Source organism: Miniopterus schreibersii (assembly GCF_964146895.1).
Source record: "Miniopterus schreibersii genome assembly, chromosome: 12".
In the NCBI taxonomy this organism is placed as follows: domain Eukaryota; kingdom Metazoa; phylum Chordata; class Mammalia; order Chiroptera; family Miniopteridae; genus Miniopterus; species Miniopterus schreibersii.
In genome coordinates, this window is record NC_138112.1 from 37,740,516 (window position 1) to 37,754,048 (window position 13,533).

Consider the following 13,533-nt stretch of genomic DNA (forward strand, 5'->3'; position numbering starts at 1 on the left):
CAAACTGAGAAAGGCCATGGGATATTAAGTAGAGAGTGGCTGAATACTACAGAAAAGTTGACATTTCTGAAGGTGATATTTAAGCTGAGACTAAATACTGAGAATGAACCAGCCATGTGGCAATATGGTTGAAATGTGTTCCAGGCAAGTTCTCAGGCAGTGAGGGAAACCTAAGCATGACCGAGGAACATGAAGGTGGGCAACACACATGGAGCAGAAAGAAGGAGGAAGAGATTAAAACAAGAGACCAGTAGTACCTACAAGGCTATGCCATATGGTGCCCAATTAGTCATGGTTAGGAGTTTTCATTCTAAGTTCAAGGAAAGACCCTAGGGTATTTTGAAAGCAGAAAAGTATAAAAATGTGATTTGCAACTTTTCTCACTTATATATGGAATCTAAAGAACAAAATACACTAATGAACAAAATAGATCCAGTGACAGAGAAGCATGGAGCAGACTGACAGATCTCAGAGGGAAGGTGGGGGTGGGGAGAGATTAACCAAAGAATTTATATGCTTATTTGCGTAACCCATAGACACAGACAATACTGTGGTGAAGGCCTGGGGTGGGGGTAGGTGCGGGTGAAAAGGGTCAATGGGGAGAAAAAGGGGGCATCTGTACTTTTAACAATAAAGATAAATTAAAAAAAAAAAGTTACTTCATCTGCCGTGTAGAGTAAGAATAGCCTTTGGCAGACAAAAATGGAACCAGAAAGACCTTTTAAGGGAAACCTTCCAAAGCAGTTGAGAGTAGAGGAAAAGTGACCCACTATGCTTCTCAAAACAGCTATGTTTCTGCATTTGCATATACTTAAAAGTGGTTAAGAATCTTCTACTTGCTCAGGAGAGAAATTATAAATTATATTTATATTCCCTAAATATTTACTAAGTTTTGCTGAGTCTCTGTGATGCTCTTCATATTGTAGTTTGTTCTACTCTGTTGCCCCAAACCTCATTCACACTGACTTTCCTCTGGTGTCCTGTTGCCCATTGTCCCCTCCCCTTCTAAAGAATATATCTGATCATGTCCTTTTTTCCTGCAGAATTTTTCCATTGTTTATTCTCAGCTCCTTGGATAAAATTCAAATTCTTAGGGCATTTAAAGCCTTTAATATATCCAGTATTTTCCAGTCTTCCACTCTCCTCCCCTTGTCCTGTGGGGTAACTGTGTTGTCTCCTGAAAATGCCTTGAACCTTCTCACCCACATGCTTTTACCAGGTACTCTTTCCTCTGTCTGAAATATTCTTCCCAATAGCTCCTCAATGTAAAATCTTAATGATTCTCTGACCAATTTAAATTTCACTTCATATATTAAATTTCTTCAGTCCTCCTTGCCCCTACCAACTAATAATGATCCTCTTAATTATAAATGCTCAACTTGGTCTGAGTTCCTCCTACAGCCCATAAAACATTTAACTGTATTTGTAGTTATTTTAATATTTATTTTATTTCGTTTCCAAATCTCTCATAGTGTTTTTATTATGAAAAAACACATACAAAATTTACTATCTTAATCATTATTAAGTATATAGTTTAGTAGTGTTAAATAGATTCACGTTGTGAGATGGGTCTATAAAACTTTTTCATCTTGCCAATCTGAAACTCTATACCCATTAAACACTCCCCATTCTGCTCTCCCCACAACCCCTCGTAACCATTATTCTATTTTTGTTTCTACAAATTTCATTACCTTAGATACCTCATGTAAGTTAATTTTACAGTTTTAAAAGGGCATCCCATGTTTTTGACATTCAAATAGAAACATTTTAGTGATGCTTATTTATTAACAATATGTTAAAATGCTTCTTTCCTCTGCCCCCAATTGTAAACTTACAAACTCTCTCTTATGATACTTGATAGTAGCCACCAATTCAAGAAAAAAAAATTATGACATATTTCATTATAGACTCAAAGATAAAGCTTTCAATTTTAAAGAGATAAGTAGTTACTCTTGATCAGATTTTTTCTCTCTATATACATATCTTTAGAAAAACTCTTAATGAACAATTTGATGGATAAAGGGTATTATAGTAAATAGATATATAAAGTTTTTGAAAACAACATCTGGCTCAAGGCTATTTTGTTCTACCCAAGTAAAATAAACAGCTTTTAAAAATATTGCTCATATCTGTTAAATAAAAAACACACGTGTGATACAGTTGCAAGACACAAAGCTCTACTCTTATTTCATTGATACCTACACAGTAGAGTTAGTATTAAGGAATGAAAAAACATAGTATAGCATAGTCATACACAGGATTATTGTTTTTAATTGCTCAGTTCAATGAGATAAAGACTAAAGGTATTAATAACTATTTAAAGATTTAATATTTTATTTTTTAGTCTGTACTTTAAAATATAGACCTGATTATACAACGAAGCTAATAAATCATTAATAGGAAGACATTTTAATAGATATCTAAAATTAATCATACAAGCATTGTAAACAAAATCACCGCAAGTCAGAAAAACAAATCAATCAGATTTAATAACAAAGAAGTATAGAAGATCGAATAGCTTAACATTTAACTTTTGAGAATGCATGTTCCTTTTAGCTATGAAAGAGCGTCTTCTGCTTTTTTCACCTGGTAATATTCAATTAAAGAATTTCACAAGGTAATTAAATATAACCAGGTGAAAAAGCAGAAGAAAAAACATAAAGTACATTTCTACCTTCTTGTTCTAGAATATTTAAGCCACTCTACCTTCAACACAGCTCCTGGCTCTCTGGGGGGTATCAGGAAGCAGAGCAAGTGATGTCACATTGGCACCAGGACCACATTGGTCATCTCACATGGTCAGAAAGAGAAGGTGTGAATCCCAACAGACATCATGGTGCCTGACACAGTTTATTTTCAAATGCTGGCACACAGAACAAAACAGTTTGTTTTGAAAATTACTTTGTAGGAACATTCACAGCTTTATAACAGATAAAACTTGTGTCTTGTGTATGCTAGGAGTGAAATACCTTCCAAAAAAGGAACAAAGGCCAAACTCAAAAGAAAAAAAAAAAAAATTACATTGACCATTCCTGGGAACTTGCTCAGAGTCTCTGCTCCACAAGCATCGTCACCTAATCAGGGAATGTCCTGCTTGGAAGTCCTTAGAGACTGCAATGGGAAATGAAGAACAGGCACAGAAGAGGAAAGAAGTAGGTGAAAATGGATACAACTATGACAGACCGTGTTACCTAAGCAATCTGGATCTCACTCTCTCATCAGCTGAGACAACCAAAAGCATAACTTATAACAGCAGAAAAAAATTAAATTATATTTAATAAAAAATTTACAAAAATGCTTAATAAAAGATCCTGTTAAGAGAATGAAAAAGTAAGTCACAGACTAGGGGAAAATATTCACAAATCACATAAACAACAAAGACTTTTTATCCAGAATACATATTAAAGTAAAAACTCTACAAATTCAACAATAAGAAATAAGGAACCTAATAAGAAACAATGGGGAAAAGATTTAGACATTTCACCAAAGAAAATCTATGGCAAGTAAACACATAAAAAGAGGTTCAACATTAGTAGTCATTAATGAAATACAAATTAAAACTACCATGATTAGATGTCACTATATATTAGAAGGAGAAAAAAAAATGGAGAGAGATCATTGAAGGTGCTGGTTGGCATGCAAAGCAACTAGACTCTTATACAATGCAAACGGATATCCATACAATGACATAACCATTTTGAAAAACAACTTGATATTTTCTTATGAAGTTAAACAGCTTAGCATATGACTGGGCAATCCACTTTTAAGTATTTAATCACGACTAATGAAAACTTATATACATATAAAAACCTCTACATAATGCTTATAGCAAGCAGCCTTATAAATAAAGTTCTTTCGGCAGCCAAAAGAATAAATGGGATATTACCTATATCCATACAATGGATACCCATACAATACAACACTGTTCAGGAATAACATTAATAAATCTCAAATGTATTAAGTGGAAGAATTCAGGGCTGAAAGATTACACGTTATGTAATGAACCAAAATTCTCAGGTCAGACAACAGATAAGTAGCTGCCAAGGGCTTGTGGTGAGTGGAGGGGTTGACTACAAAGGTGTAGCAGCAGGGAATGTCTTTGGGTTGATGGGCTCTCTTGTATCTGGATTAGGGTGGTGGTTATATGACTCTGCATTTGTCAAAACTCATAGAATTGTTCTACAAAAAGTGAATTTCAGCGAATATAAATTTTAAAAGCATTTAAAAAATGTAAACTCTCATAAGACCATTTGGCAACTTAATTCAAAATTTACCTTTCAAGGTTTATTCATCTTTTTTTATGTCCTTCCTCTCTCTCTCGTTGTCTCATTATGTGCTCTTTTCTTCTTTCCTGCTTCTTTCCTTTCTTCTTCTGTCCCTCCATCCAGCCATTGGGATTGAAGCATCTGTGATGAATTCTAGCAATCCAGTTTTCCAAACACCTCAGAAATCTATTAAGAATAAATACACAAGAAAGAATATGTTTTGGGAAAAATATACACTTTCATTAAGGCTAAAAATGATCTTGAAGTTATGAAAACTGCTTACGGATAGACAAGCTATATTATACAGCCTTACCAATTATTTGCAGCTGTGTTTTCAACTTCTCATAATTATGTTTTTAATGAGGTTTTCATACAGAATCAAATTTATGTGGCAATGAAATAATTTAACCAGATGTAATAAGACACCTGTCTAATTCAAATTTGCTTAGTGCTAAATGTTATTAGAGTAATATTTTCTAAAGAAATTGACAAGAAATGAGAGAAACCTCATTACTCACTCATGGTTAAGAGAAAGAAGCTTCAGGAGGAAACAAGAATGAGCAAAGCAATTTATTTTATGGGAATAAAAAGTTAGGATGTTATTGAGAAAGTCTGCTCGGGATAAATAGAGGGCCTGGATTTGTGCAGCAGTATCAGAAAGAAAAACACAATATTAGAAACATTTAAGGAGTAAATTGTTAGGACTTAATATTTACTTGATGACATATTTATTTTCCTGTTTTACATGACTACATAGATTGAATCATCAACTGATATACAAAATTTTTGAAAATAACTAGTTAAAGTATATAAGAGAAAGTATAAACTTCTGTTTTAAAGATATAGTTCTTTTTTTTTTTAAAATACATCTTTATTGATTTCAGAGAGCGGAAAGGAGAGGGAGAGAGAGAGAAACATCAATGATGAAAGAGTCATTGATCGAGCCCGCAACCCGGGCATGTGCCCTGACCGGGAATCGAACCCTGATCGCCTGGATCCCAGGTTGACGCTCAACCGCTGAGCCACGCCCGGCCAGGCAAGATATAGTTTTTTTTATTTTGATGAAAATGTGTGATACAGAGGTGAGGGTGATGGTGATGACCACCAGGCAGATACACAGAACTATCTAAAACCCAGCACAAGAATCAGTATCAGAGATATAGATTTAGAATGAATCTGCTTACATATGTGGTTAAATATATACTTATATATATTTATATGTATTACATATAAATATATTTATATGAATAATATGAACAAATTTCATGAATATATATGTAAATTCAATTGCAAAGGGAGAAGGTGAAATGACAAAAGCAAGTTGTTAAGTAGAAGATGGAGCCGAAGACACGGGGAATGAAGTGGGGTTACTATTGAATCTGGGAAGAGGCAATTTATTTAATTCTGGGAAGGTAAAAATGGGTGTGGGTGTATTTCAAGAAGGAGAGAGGTGGAAATTGAGAAAGATTGGATCAAATTATCACAATTTTTTGAATGAGTAAGGGAAAGGTTTTTCTACAGAACACGATGGGGGGAAGATTGAATGGGAGTGGGGGTCAGAAATGTGTTGAATATTTGAAACTGCTTTTGATAGGAATGGGATTAGTACACAATCAAGAAAAATTAAAATAATTAACTAAACACAGATTCTCTAAATTTACAGAATCATGCATAATTAATCTCCTCTATTCATTTTCAACTTTGAAGATGTTAAAATAAAAAAAAAGAGAGATGGTAACATTTGTTTAGTTTTATATTAGTGCTGGTAGTATATCATAGGAAGTTAAAAGAAATCAGAGTCTGTGTGAAATATAAATTATCAACCTGTGTAAGTAAAAACCAAAACCAAAACCAAAAAAAAGTGTTGGTTGAGAAATTGGAATAAAGTTACAGTGATTCAGTTACTCCAAAACTCTGTTTGTCAATATAGAAGAAAAATAGGAATAAGAGCATGACTTAAGATGACACATTTATAACGAGCAATGGAGTATAGAGGTGAAGATATTGCAAATAGAGCAATTCCACATTTTAATTACTTCAAACAGAATTAAAAGATGATTGTATGACCCAGAGATAAATTTTGAGTTAAAAAACTTAACACTTTGAGAGTCTATAGTGTTGAAAGATTATTCTACATTAAAATTAAATTAGGCCTATTATGTGGCTAAATGATGAGCGTATGAGACCTTAGTATATTAGCCTCAGTTATGGTAACCTTCATGATCCAGGAAGTCTAGAACACACCTGGAACAGTAAGGATCGCCTGTCCTATTATTTCTATATTAAGTATAATTTCTACAATCAAGTTCTTAAAATTACCTCAAGAATCTCAGCCCAGTGTTAGTGAGAGTAATATTTAGCTTATGCACTCCAGAGAAGTATTAAAGTAATGAGAATTTATGAGGATTATGATGATGAGAGTATAAACCAAATGTGATAAATTATAGAACTGATAAAACTCAGAATTAATATTAGATTATTATTGTTATCCTTAGTGCTGCTGTTGATATGTTTATTATTCAGAAGGCAGTAGGGACAGTAGTATTATCAGAAAGTGATAACTGGATATTGTGGAATATTAATTATTTCTTGATTGATTGGGGCATCAATTAATGACTCCCTGAAATGCCTCTTACTTTTTTTTTTGTACAAAGCATGATAAGAGTTATTAGGTTAATAATAAAAACTAAAAATGCAGTGAGACATCATGGAAAATTTATTCATTAAGGAGGCATTTTAACTTTAGAATTCATGGGAAAATGGAATGGGAAACCATGGAGTCACATTTCCTTGGGATATTTTTGTTCATTAATTTTACTGTGTTTTGAGACCAATAAAGGCAACTATTATTTATTTCAGGGAATGGAAAAAATGAGGTGGCCAAGATGGCCCTGAGAGACAGTGATTGAGCACTAATCAGCCTCTGGAACTCCCCAACCTCCCAAACACCACACACACACACACACACACACACACACACCCCTTTTTCTATAGCAGCCTCACCACTATCTCATATCCTAGACATGAGAATCAAGAGGTGATTTTACAGCCCTGGAGAGACTCCTCCTCAATCTTGGAGCCTCAGGGAATAACCTTGTTCATAGATCTGTGAAACTCTCCATGGTATGGTTTTGGGAGGGGTTTTGGAGCGGCTCAGGAAATAAAATTTCTCATGTGGGTGGTGACAATGGTTTTGCCAAGAAAGCCTCAGATTGTTTAAGAGTCCTCTCCCAGCTGGGGACACTCTTAGCAACCAGGTAAGTTTTAGGAAAAAATCAGAGGATAAAGTTGGTCTACCAAAAGAATATTGTAAGATATCATCATTGAAATTGTCCCTCAACCATTTCTTTCTGTGTTCCTTTATCTCTCCTTTCTCCTTCGTTCTCCAGCCCAAGCACTCTGTGTTCTTGTGTTCTTGCCTTCTTGGTTATTCACTCCTGCTTTAAGGGAAAGATGTGGAGACAGCTTCTTTAACCTCATGATGAATAGGTCATCATTTTCAAAGAGGTTGCTAGACATCTGATTTTCTCTAGTGAATTCATTGCCTTAGAAAGTAGGGCACTTGAACTAACTAACGCAGGCAGAAGGTTAGGTGTCACCTATAGAATACTATGTGAGTGTTTCTATATTGCTTAGACATTGGACTTTTAAAATTCCTTTCAGGTAGAATGATTGGAGTTTGAGAATTTCCCCTTGAGAAGCTAAACTGCCTCTACCATCAGGTGAGAAGTGGTTACAATTAATCTCTAGATCAGGAGGGGTTTTCTTCCTGTTTCCTCAGGTCCTCCCTGTCTGTCATATACCCTGGTATAAAGAATCACTGATCACTAAACTTCTTTTAATACCAGCCCCTTGTTCTATTTTCCACAAATGCCCTAGAATGGCTGAAAACCTGCAAGATTCCCTGGTACTTACAGCAAATGGAACTCTTTATTTCTTTGGGGCGGTTCACACAATCAGGAAATTCTGTAATTTTATTTTATGGTTTATCTGCTCCTTCAATCTAGGATCTATAATGAGGTCATGTGACTTGTGGTAGCCTAGGGAACAGATAAAAAACACTTACATAGTCTATTTTTTTTCCATAAATGTGGCAGTATGGACAGCAGAGGGTCAGGGTTAGATGAAACTTTCAAAGGAAGAACTTGGGATCTGAGAGCCTGATCTTCAGGGGACAGACTTGAACTCTGCCTGTTTTGTAGATCCTGAGCAATATAAATAAAGAAAAAAAAAATCTAAAGGCCCATATCAAGGAGTAAGAAGCTTGCCAAAGGATGCAGTTTTGACTTGGTCTTCTCTAACTGAACCCCTCAAGCCTTATTGCACTTAGTTGCAATTTTTCTCAGCAAGGCTGTCTCACATATGTCCCTCCCCACCTTCTCATCGTTTTGATACTAATGAGGTGTTAACTCTGGGAAAGTTATTTTTTTACGTAGGCTTCAATTTCTTTATTAGTAAAATGTGAAATGGATCAACGTTTACTTCTGCTTTTTGTTGGATTTCTTTTTTTCTCTTATTAGCCCTTTTCTCGCCTTCCCTCTCTTCATCCTGTTTTCTCCTTACTTCTGTCATTTGTTTACTTAAACTTTTCTCTCATTTCTGGTCTTTCCTATAATTATTTGAAAAATTTAAATTTTTTTTCCTCACAAACCACCAAAATACACAAAAACTAAAACAACTGCTTAGTGGAAGAACAGAAAATGTATGTGGCAATCTAATACTCCAGATATTTGTATTAACAGCTTGCAGTCTTTCATAAGAGCAATGGAAAAAAATGCATATTTTATTTTTAAAAAAGGGAAAATATGCTAAGATTAAATAAAATTCTGAATCAGAAATCTTTCAAAGAGGATTGATTTCAATGACAATTATAACATGTTTTTTAGTGCAGTGGCGGGGGGGGTGGAGGAGGGAATGGGTGGAGGTGGAAAAGGGCATAGACGGGATAAATGGTGTTGGAAAAAATTATTAGAACCAAAAAAATAAATTTATTGAGACAACAACAACAACTACAACCAGTTATCACATGTTTTTTGATGCAGCCTGAACAGGGGGCATCTAGAAGTGTATACACAGCCTGGGGCTGAGACATTCAATATTTGCAAGGCAGAAGGTAGATTATTAAAAAGTTACAAGAACCACAAAGTTAAATGCTATTCTTGTTAATAGAAGAGAATCTATCAATTTTCACTTCTACTAACTGCAAAGAATTTTGGCCAAAAAATTCCAAACAGACAAACAAACAAAACAAAAAATAAAAAAGAAACAAAAAGCCCCAATATTAACACTGAGAACATTTGAAGAAAACTTTTCATTCCAAGTAATCATAATAAAAAACACATATTTTGTTTTCTGAGGTTTTTGCATTTTCAGTCCTCACATGATCCCTGTAGGGTATTAATATTGTTCATGTATTGCATGTGTAGGGCTATATACTGAGGAGCAGGGGGAACTGGGATCTGATTACAAGGTGTGTGGATCTACAGTCCATGTTCCTAACACTGCATTGCCTCTAAGTCAACTTGATTCCAATCAATTGCTGAAGGCTACTGGTGAGTGAAGGTTGAGAGCTTCTCGAAGAGAGTCTATTCCATCTATGAATGGCATTCATGTCTAAAGGTGAATGCCCCCTTCAGGGGGCCTTTTGGAATAAATATAGTTACTGATTCTGGCAACATGAGCATGTCTTCCAGATCTCTACTAAGGTCTCTGTGCTGACTCTCAATCAGAGTGTAACATGCCATTCTGAATGATCACAGTGCTTTAGCAATAGGATTGCCAGATGATCCTGATCCTAAAAAAAAATAATAAAATAAAATAAGTAAGCTCTTGGGGTCTCACTTTGAAAAAAATGAAGTTACTTTAAAAAGAGAATTGCTGATACTGCTTTTGTAAGTATAATTTGCTCTCCCTTCTACTAAGGTTTCACTAGATTAAAGATCAGTACATTTTATTTCCTATAGTTAGGAGTGGCTTTCTGAGGTTCCTGGCATGAGAATAGTTTTGAGGCCACATCTAGGCTCAGGGTAAATGAAGGGGGGTTACGCTCAAATGGAAGCATGGACAAGTGCACTGAGCATTTCCATCCCCGACCTACATACAAGATTCATTTCCTTCAGGAGAGTTCTGGGCATATGGAGTGTGATGAGTGGAATGACATCCTTTAGAGGAACAAATAATTCATATTTTGTATTGATTTTGCCTTAGCTATTGTGTCCTCAGCTTTCTCAACAGGATATACTTTGGAGTAGTAATTTTAAGGATTTAGTTTTCTCTTAAACTCTCCCCAACCCATGTGAAAATAAAATGGTTCTACTCCTAGGGAAGTCAGATTCTAATATCTTGTTAATCCCTGTGGCTGTATTTTCAGGAAGCCATCCATCAAGATCAAGCTCCCTTCTCATGCCTATCTCACATTGGCTTCATGGCAAATAATAACTACTCCCACTTCCAACACCTTTACTTTGTCTTAACTGGAATTCCAGGGCTTGAACAAAAGTACTACTGGATGGCCTTGCCACTGGGTGCTATATATGTCATTGCCCTCTTTGGCAATGGTGTCATCATCTCTACCATCAAGTCTGAATCGTCCCTGCATATCCCCATGTACTACTTTCTGTGTATGCTGGCATTAGCAGACATGGGACTTGCCCTTTGTACCTTGCCCTCTGTGCTAGGCATATTCTGGTTTAACTACAAGTTAATTGCCTTTGATGCCTGCCTTGTTCAGATGTACTTCATCCACGCCTTCTCAGCCATTGAGTCTGGCGTGCTGGTGGCCATGGCCTTTGATAGGGTCATGGCAATCTGGAACCCCCTCAGGTACAGCACCGTCCTAACCAGTGGAGTGATCCGCAGAGCAGGGGCGGTCATCTTGACAAGGGCAGTCTGTGTGGTCTTCCCTGTGCCTTTTCTCATCAAGAGACTCCCCTTCTACCGCTCCAACATCCTGTCCCACTCCTTCTGCCTCCACCAAGATGTCATGCGCCTTGCCTGTGCCAGCACCCGTGTCAACAGTCTCTATGGCCTCATTGCTGTCATTTTCACCAAGGGCTCTGACTCCCTGTCCATTCTTCTCTCCTATGTGTTCATACTCCGAACAGTAATGGCCATTGCCTCAGGGGAGGGCCGGCTGAAGGCACTCAACACCTGTGTTTCACACATCTGTGCCGTACTCATCTTCTATGTGCCACTCATCGGGGTGTCTGTCATTCATCGTTTTGGAAAGCACCTTTCACCACTGACTCATGCCCTCATGGCTAATGCCTACCTTCTTGTACCCCCTGTGCTTAACCCCATAGTCTATACTGTGAGGACCAAGGAGATACGAAGGAAGATCATTCAGATATTTGTTCAAACCAAGATTACTCCAGAGCGCTAAGGTCAGCCGCTTTGAGAGAGGAAGAGTTTATTCTGTAACAGCTCAATTATGACGATGACAAATAAAGGTTTATATATTTTTCACATTTCTGTGTTATTTGAATTGGGCAAAAGGAGATTTCCCTGCTCTAAGAGCATACTTTCCTATTCCTGTGCTGAGCTGTCTTGCCCAGTTTAGGAAGAGTGGCATCTAGAGAAACTGTTCAATGTTCTGTTCTGTAGCCCTGCAGGTATAAGTTGGCATACAACAGCTGAAGACAGAATCTTATTAATTCCATTTTGTAATAACTTTTTTGAACAGAAAGAGGCCATTAGTTTTATGATTTTTAAATTAAAACTTATTAAATTGATTTAATTTAACATTCTAGCTCAAGAGTTAAGAATTATTTTCATTAGCTTAATAGGGAAGAAATAAACTATACTCATTAAATAATAAGAGAACACCTGGGGATAATACATTATTGAATAATTTATGAATCAGAAAAATGATCAAATTTTAGGATTAAGAATATAAATGTATACAATTGAGCAGCGGCCAACCGTGTTGCATAATTTGGGATCAAAAGATTAAAGGTGAGTTTTAGCTCTTCCATATGTGACACTGGGTATTTATTCTCTTACATACTCTTTACTGAAATTTTTAATTTTAAAAATGGAAATAATATCCTTTGGCTTTCAATGTTGTTACAAAATTAAATTTAATCATATAAATACAATTATTTGTAAACTTTGAAGTGTTGTGCACCTATAAGAAGTGTTCAAAAATATCAAATGTAAGGGAATAAGATAACATGTATTTATAGACTGGCCACTAAGTAAAAGACAGTACCAGAGCCTTTACATGTTATCTTATTTGATAATTATAGGATCCCTATAAGGGAGTGTGTTATGTACTCTTTTGAGATGAAGATATCAAGGTACAAAGCAATATAGTTGTTGGCCTAGGCTCAAGCAAGCAGGTTTCTTGGAGAATGGTGGACACCATGTATATCATGGGAGAAGATAAAATGGGGTAGGCAGAGTAGGGGAGACACTCATAATAGAGGTTTAAAAATCTTATGGATATTGATTGAAGGCAAACTCAGCATAAAATGTAGAAAGAACAAGGGCACGTGTGTACACTGAGCTATTTGTATCACTTTACATGGTCCAAATGACTTTTTCTAAAATGTTTACTGTTTGATTGTTGAAATTTAAGACAAAAGATTCTTTGTGACTTGAGTGGCGAATGTAATTATCTATTATTCAAATCAGTAGCTATTTTAGAAGCTTATTAAGGGAGACCTTAGCCTAGTTAAGATTAATTCAGTAAGAGTATGAGTACAAGAAATGAGTATTTCCATTTGAATACTGCTTTCCATTTAAATGCTGCTTTGGTGTGCAAGAGGCCTTACTGAATTAATCTTAGGTTCATAAAAATAATCTTTATTATTCTTTTTTAATTCTATAAGAAACATAAGCATATTGAAGACCTTTAATAAAACAATAAAGTGTAAGACATTTAAATATTCTGGACTTTGTGGGCAGAACTGAGCTCTACCACTCCTGGAGGCACTTCTTAATAGTTTGCCAACACAATCACAGTACTGAGTCTGGAGCAGGGAACTGAACCCAGGGCTATTCCTGTTGCTAGGAGTTTAAGTGCCTTAAGTTACATAAAGATTGACCTCAGAAACAAAGGTACTGGTGAAGGAGTAGATGGATTTCCATAAGTCCCTTTCTGTCTCCTTCACTTTTCTTCTTTAAAGATGAGGGTGATGATAACCATAGCAACAGCAGTACTAGCAGCAGTAGTAGCTGCAACACCATCTACTAAATAAGAACCATCAGCAACTGGTGTTTTAGACATGGTCTCATTACTCCCAGAATGAACTCTATGAGTGAATAC

At 35.9% G+C, this 13,533-nt stretch overlaps 1 protein-coding gene across 1 annotated transcript; it reads left to right on the forward strand.

Annotated features, from left to right (window-relative positions):
- Nucleotides 1–10,689: 10,689 nt before the first annotated feature.
- LOC308565021 (olfactory receptor 51H1-like) lies at nt 10,690–11,646 on the forward strand (the record flags this gene model as incomplete). Its single annotated transcript, XM_081153783.1, has 1 exon — nt 10,690–11,646. One exon carries the CDS (start codon nt 10,690–10,692, stop codon nt 11,644–11,646), a length of 957 nt encoding a protein of 318 aa, XP_081009909.1.
- Nucleotides 11,647–13,533: the final 1,887 nt, after the last annotated feature.